The sequence below is a fragment of the Camelina sativa genome, chromosome 10 (assembly GCF_000633955.1).
Source record: "Camelina sativa cultivar DH55 chromosome 10, Cs, whole genome shotgun sequence".
Taxonomy (NCBI): domain Eukaryota; kingdom Viridiplantae; phylum Streptophyta; class Magnoliopsida; order Brassicales; family Brassicaceae; genus Camelina; species Camelina sativa.
This window is the reverse complement of record NC_025694.1, coordinates 8,484,077-8,490,570: the sequence shown is the minus strand read 5'-3', so window position 1 is coordinate 8,490,570 and position 6,494 is coordinate 8,484,077. Positions and strand designations below refer to the sequence as shown.

Sequence of the window (6,494 nt, the reverse complement as noted above, 5' to 3'; positions counted from 1 at the left end):
TTTATGTATATAATAATAGAACTGCCAAAAACAAAACCCTATAAAAGTTAGGTTTCGTGCAAGACTGATTGAATCATTTGTTTCTTCGGATTAATCTCGTTAGTGTTTGCGTCGAATCATCTACTTTTCTTTCGGCTGGGTATGTCTTCTACACTCGCTCAAAAGTTTTTGATGTATGAATTGAATCATGGGTTTGTGCGAGAACTCATGTGTTTGATTTGTAAATCATAATACGTTTCTTTTTTTAGATTCTGAATATGTTTCCATTGATTTAAGCTGGTGGGTTTGTCCAAGTTTCAGTCTTTTTAAAAAAATTTGATGATTTGATATTCATAGAAAGTCATCCTTGTCTCAGGGGTTATAGTCTGAATCATGGCGACTTTCACCAAAACAGGGAATGCGGTTAGTTCTCCTGCGAAGACACTACGTTTGTTAGCTTATTCTTTGGTTTTTTTATTTAGTTTGGTCAGTTCATTCGATGTGTGTTCTTATCTTGTAGACGCAAGCACATAATCAACCCTCCCAGTTTTGTAAGCAGTATAACAGAACAAGAGAGTTTCATAGAGCAAGAGACCGACCTGATTTGTTGGCGCCCGAGAGCTTGCAACGTTATCTGGAAACAAGATTTGAGCAGTTGAAAGTTTCCACTGAGCTTGGAATTTGGAAGGTATGTTCGTGTCTTTGTGTAATATGCCAACTCTGTCTTTCTCTAATCGTCTTATACTCTCTACCTGTTTTGGTAACAATGATCTAGAATAATTTCTTATGTTTTCTGTATGATTTTACTTGCAGGAAGCTTTTCGTACTGCCGAAGATATATGTGGATTAATGTGCATGGTCAAGGAAACGCCTAAGTCATCTTTATTGGTGGTTTATTATTCCAAATTGACTGAGATCTTCTGGAGTTCTTCAAACCATCTTTACCATGCTTCTGCTTGGTTTAAGTTGTTTAGCTTGCAGAAGATTTTCAATAAGAACTTAAGTCAGAAGGATTTGCAGCTAATAGCGTCATCTGTTGTCTTGGCGGTATTATCTGTTCCACTATATGGTCGGTCTCACGGTGCATCGATTTTGGAGCTTGAAAATGAGAAAGAACACAATTTGAGGATGAGTAACCTCATAGGGGTCAATCTTGAACCTAAAGTCGAGGGCAGAGATATGGTAACATCAATTAGTTTGTTTTTCTAATTCCATATCCTTTGTTTCTGGTTTGCATTTTCTAATTTCATCCATTCCATTTGCAGCTTTCCCCGGCATCACTTCTGTCAGAGCTGGTGAGTCTCTAGCAGCTGTACTTCATAGTTTGAATTTTTTATTCTGTGACGTTTTATTTTCTTGTGGTAATGTTGAGTTTGATTTATCCTCCATTAGGTTTCAAGAGGTGTTTTGAGCTATGCAACTCCGGAGGTCAAAGAGCTTTACCATTTCTTGGAGCATGAATTTCACCCACTTGATCTTGGTCCCAAGATTAAGCTTTTGTTGGATAGAATTTCTAAACTTGGTGGGGAACTGTCTTCAGCTCCTTCTTTACCAGAAGTACAGCTCTCCCAATATGTTCCCTCCTTGGAGAAGATTGCTACTCTGAAGCTGCTTCAACGGGTAAGTGCACTATTGTATTTGACCTGGTGTATATATTTCTATATGTACGTACTTACAATTCTATATTGCAATTTTTCAGGTTTCTAAGATGTATCAGGCAATAACAATTAAGAATCTAGCTCAGTTGGTCCCTTTCTTCGACTTCTCAGCCGTTGAGATGATAGCAGCTGATGCTGTAAGAAACAATTTTGTTGACATGAAAGTTGATCACATAAAGGGTGTTGTAATTTTTAGAAATCTGGTGAGTCTCGCTGCTTATATCAGTCTCTCATTACTATAAATTTTTGATACTTTTTGGTTGATGTTATTTTGTTTCATCCAACTACTTGTGTATCAGAGTATTAAGTCTGATGGGCTAAAAGATCATCTGGCTAATTTTTCTGAGACTATGAACAAAGTAAGAGCCATGTTATTTCCTGCTCCAAGTAAATCATCACAGTTTGGTGACATAGTACCAAATCTAGAAGAGACTGTTGAAAAGGAGCACAAAAGACTGCTTGCCCGGAAATCAATCATTGAGAAGATTAAGGAAGAACAAGAGCGTCAGCAACTAGAGATGGTATTTTTCCTACATGAACTGAAGCATCATTCATACTTCTTCTGTCTTTCATTATCGTTGGGTCACTTGAGGACAAATTCTCTGTTCTGTGTTTTGGTTTTGAAGGAACGTGAAGAGGAGCAGCGAAAGCTTAAGCTTCTGAAGCTAACTGAGGAGGCAGAACAGCAGAGACTTGCGTTAGATCTTCAGGAGAAGAGGAGACAGAGAATTCTTAGGGAGATAGAGGAGAGGGAGCTTGAGGAAGCTCAGGTAATGCTTGTGGACACACTGAAAAACGTCATAAAAATGGAAAAAAGAAGACACTTTACGATGGAGTAAATTTTGTTTGAAACAATGGTTTATTAGTACATTTGACTTTCTTTAACTAAATGTAGGAGAAGGTAACAAAGCAAAGCGTGATAGAGAAAGCCATGAGTGAGAAGCGCAAGAAAGATCAAGAAATGGAGAAGAAGCTCCAAAGACTTGCCAAAACTATGGATTATCTGGAACGGGCAAAGAGAGAAGAAGCTGCCCCGTTGATTGAAGCTGCTTATCAGCAACGATTGGTAGAAGAGGTAAGGAAATTTATTCTTGCAGTAGTTTTGAATCTTTACATATTGGTTCTGACTTCTGAGTTTAGGCGTAAAAAAGGTCCTTATAGTGTCTTCTATTTTGTTTAGCGTGAGGTCAAGCTCAGGAAGGAACTTCAAGAGAGTGACCCGATGGAGAAGAAAAGGTTGGCGAGAATGTTGCAATCACTTCTTGCAATTTTTCTTGTCAAGTAACTCAAAATTAAATTTTGTTTCCAGGAAATATTCCAAGAGAGAGTGATTGGTCTTCGACAATACGAGTTTGAGAGGCTAAGAAAAGAGCAAGACGAGGGTATTGTCCAAATGATTCGAGCCAGGAAACAAGAAACGGATAATAAGAAAAAGCAGATACATCATTTGAAATCTGAAGAGGAAAGGATAAAAAAGCTTCAAGAAAAAGAGGAAGCTCGTCAGCGTGAAGGTAAGCTCCTCTTTTCATCTATATGCAACACCATCTGATGTGCATGCTCCATGCCTGTTAGATATTTTGTTTGACTCTTTAAATCTTACGTGTCTGAAGAAACTGAGAAACGTAGAAAGGAAGAAGCTGAAAGGAGAGCTAAGTGTTATGCAATTGCTGAAAAGAAATGGCAGAGAGAAGAAGAGATTGAAGAAAGGTTGAGGGTAAAAGCTCTGTTGGGATAATAATATTGGTCTTGACGTCCATAGAAAAAAAGGATTTGGTCATTTTTGCTCATTAGGCCTCAGTGAAGAATAATTTAGTCATGATTTTCCGAATATTTAAACATCTGTAAAACTCGTTTTCAGTTGGTTTTGCTCCGATTGCTGCTATATAGTAATACTGATTATCTTGAAGTGGAAGCAAATTTAACTTAGCTGTGGTTTCTTCTAGAAGCAAGTCAAAACAAATTGGTCTAGACAAACTATAAAATCTTGGGTAAAAAAGTTGTGTTGAGTGCTCTGCTCAAGTCCTTTTCAGGACACAATCATTGTGGGTCACTCTTATGCTTCTTTGTTCACATTTAAACTGAATATGATTTTAGCTTTGACAAGTACTCCCACTTTGAATTAAACATGTAGAAAAACCTCTGAAGCATTACTTTAGATGGTAAGAGAAAGACTCGGAACATTTTTATACACAGATGTAAATCCAAATGTAGCTTTGGATTCCACTAGTTAGTATATGATATATTGCATGACACTCACAACAACCGTATGCTCTTTTACCTTTCTCCTTCAGGAACCGGTTAAGTGATCTCTCAACGGAAACACCGGTGTGGTCTCTAAGGATCATCTGGTTGAGCCAGCTTAAGTCCAGAAAAGTCTTTGACAGTGTAACCAATCTTCTCAAACTTCCCTACTTCATTACTCTGTCTGAACTTCAGATACTCCGAACACTTAAACGACTTGTAGCTCCTACAGTTTCCCTCACCCACGATTTCTTGAGGCGCAAGTATCACTTTCTCATCCTCAAAACAGAGGAAAAACGCCAAAGAGACTCTGTTTACTAACTTTCTCAATACAACTCGATGTTCAGACGATCTCAGCCGTCCATTACTCCATGCTTGCATAAGATCTCCGATGTTAACAACAAGAAGATCCTCGCACGGATTTATATCGATCCATTTCCCTTCCTTAGACCTCATCTGAAGTCCACCAACGGAATCTTGGTAGACTATTGTTATACAGCTCATATCCGTGTGCATCCCGAGACCTTCAACGAGCTCTTCTCGCTTCTCTACGTCATGTGGAGGTGTGTAGTTCACTAGACGTAAGTATCCATGACAGTTGCTAAACTCAGTTTGGTATAATCTCTTCCCTGTTTCGTCTCCTAAGGTCATCATCAAGAGAATCTTGATGAGTCTTTTTGACAAGTAGTCTATTTTAGCTCCGTACTCTTCTAGTGTTTCTCTGAACAAAAACAGAGGAGAGGTAACACTGTCAAGCAAATAAAGAGATGTGAAACACAGAATATGAAAAAGAATAAAAACTTTTTTAGTTGTAATGACAACCTTAATTCTGGTGTATGATGATCTTGGAACAAAACATCTTCAGAAGCTTTGGCAGAACTGGAGAAATCAGGTCCAGAGACAACAAGGCTTTCGAAATAAGGAGAGGCGATGTACCGAGGAGTATATGGAAAGGGACCAAGCTTGAGCTTTGTTTCAAGAGGAACTTTGAAAACATCTCCGGACAAGGAACATGTTTTGCTGAACATCTCTTTAGAGATTCCATGATTAGTGACATAAAAGAATCCCCACTCTTTACAAGCCTGAGAGAGAGAAGACAGAACAGAGGACTCAATCGGTTGTGTTAAGTCTAATACAGGAAGCTGCAGAGAGGATTGAATTTCAGACATTATATTATATATTTACTTGTCTTTTAAGGGTTTAGGGGTAAAGAGTAGGGGTAAGCTGTGCTAGGCATAGGGGTATCTATATTTAAGACATGATTAAAAGAAGCTTTTAGGTATATTTTAGACTCAAAAAAACAGTAACAGTAGAACCCACATATTTTTGGTTATCATTATGCCGGTATAATTAGAAAAGGATTGTAAATCATGATGATTTGATTGTGACATTTTACAATTAGACTATAGTTTCATTATTTGCAGCCTCAGAAGTCATAACCATTAATATTGCAAAAAGTTGTGAAGATTCATGAAAACTTGATTATTCATACTAATTATTTAATTAAGCATATATAAGAGTTATCTTCAGATCATAGATTATGTCCCAAGGCATCCTGGAGGAGCTCCATAGTAATCAGGTCTTAAACATAGATAAAATACACAAAAGTAAACTTTTGAAAATATGTAACTGATCCTTTTAATTAATGCAAAGGGATCCTAAGAACATGTTAACTAGAATGTGCATCCTCCTGGTCCTCCATAAAAAATAGCATCAGTCACTTCGCCAAACAGTGGTTGGTCTTTTTTTACTTTGTAACAGTTCGGGGTGCTTGAGAATGTCTTTAGACTATCAAGCGGTGGAGTCTTTACACTACAAAACCATTCATATAGGCTACTTTGGTGTAACTTCTATATTCCGGAAAATGTCCACTTCCCATACTTGGGCTCTTCTCTTTCACTGGACTATATACTTCTCCTCCCCATGACACCAAATTTCCTCCATGGCCTAAACCTGTGTCTGTGAATAATGATTTTGGCCAGTATCCAACATAATCATCGAACACTACCAACCACCAATTTCCTGTAACGTGATCCTACTCAAACAGATAGGTTACTTATTCATTCAATGGCCTAGACAAGCACAATTCACATTCATGAAACTTCTCAGATAAGCAAATTTGTGGAAGGTGATGCTACCTTATATATTTTGATGCCTACTTCATACTGTTTGCCACCGTAAGTAGAAATTGGTTGAAATTGGTAGCCTAGTGCGATATCGGTGTTCACTTGTACAAAAGCCAGAACACAATGTATTGTAGCAACCTGTTTTCCCAAATCCATCTGCCTTGAAATTGTTCTTTTGACCCTGTAGCAATAAAGATACTTGCAAAGCTAAACTGATTAGGTGAAACTTTAGGTTCCCAGATGTTAAGATTTCCCTTTGCTCCATAATGAAGATTTTTGTACTGAACCACAGCGAACTATAATACATGTATAAGATGAAAGAAGTTAATAATGATCATTGTAGATGATAAATTTCTTCTAGGACGTATTAATTAGCGATATCAATACATGAAAACCAGTCAGATCAATGTTCTTGCTCTTTGCATCCAATCTTGAATATTTAAACCCTATGGTTTTTTTTACAGTATCTTTTATGTAAAAGCTATTAAAA

General features: G+C 37.5%; 2 protein-coding genes and 1 pseudogene across 2 annotated transcripts in view; 1 reads left to right on the top strand and 2 right to left on the bottom strand.

The window, feature by feature from the left end:
- Positions 1-3,543, top strand: part of LOC104720166 (eukaryotic translation initiation factor 3 subunit A-like) — a 5,119-nt gene extending 1,576 nt beyond the window's left edge. The window contains exons 2-13 of the mRNA XM_010438121.2: positions 356-402; positions 500-667; positions 793-1,161; positions 1,245-1,274; positions 1,372-1,599; positions 1,679-1,840; positions 1,937-2,158; positions 2,264-2,407; positions 2,533-2,712; positions 2,818-2,877; positions 2,947-3,148; positions 3,248-3,543. Of these exons, the coding sequence (XP_010436423.1) occupies positions 373-402; positions 500-667; positions 793-1,161; positions 1,245-1,274; positions 1,372-1,599; positions 1,679-1,840; positions 1,937-2,158; positions 2,264-2,407; positions 2,533-2,712; positions 2,818-2,877; positions 2,947-3,148; positions 3,248-3,372 (1,920 nt within the window). The 5' untranslated portion in view covers positions 356-372 and the 3' untranslated portion in view covers positions 3,373-3,543. The remainder of the gene's footprint in view (positions 1-355; positions 403-499; positions 668-792; positions 1,162-1,244; positions 1,275-1,371; positions 1,600-1,678; positions 1,841-1,936; positions 2,159-2,263; positions 2,408-2,532; positions 2,713-2,817; positions 2,878-2,946; positions 3,149-3,247) is intronic.
- On the bottom strand, positions 3,726-5,110 carry LOC104717974 (feruloyl CoA ortho-hydroxylase 2-like). The gene is made up of 2 exons (XM_010435613.2): positions 4,701-5,110; positions 3,726-4,599 (listed from the first exon to the last, which is right to left on the bottom strand). The coding sequence occupies exons 1-2, from the start codon at positions 5,045-5,047 to the stop codon at positions 3,972-3,974; spliced, it is 975 nt and encodes a 324-aa protein (XP_010433915.1). The 5' UTR covers positions 5,048-5,110; the 3' UTR covers positions 3,726-3,971.
- Positions 5,552-6,269, bottom strand: LOC104720165 (annotated as a pseudogene).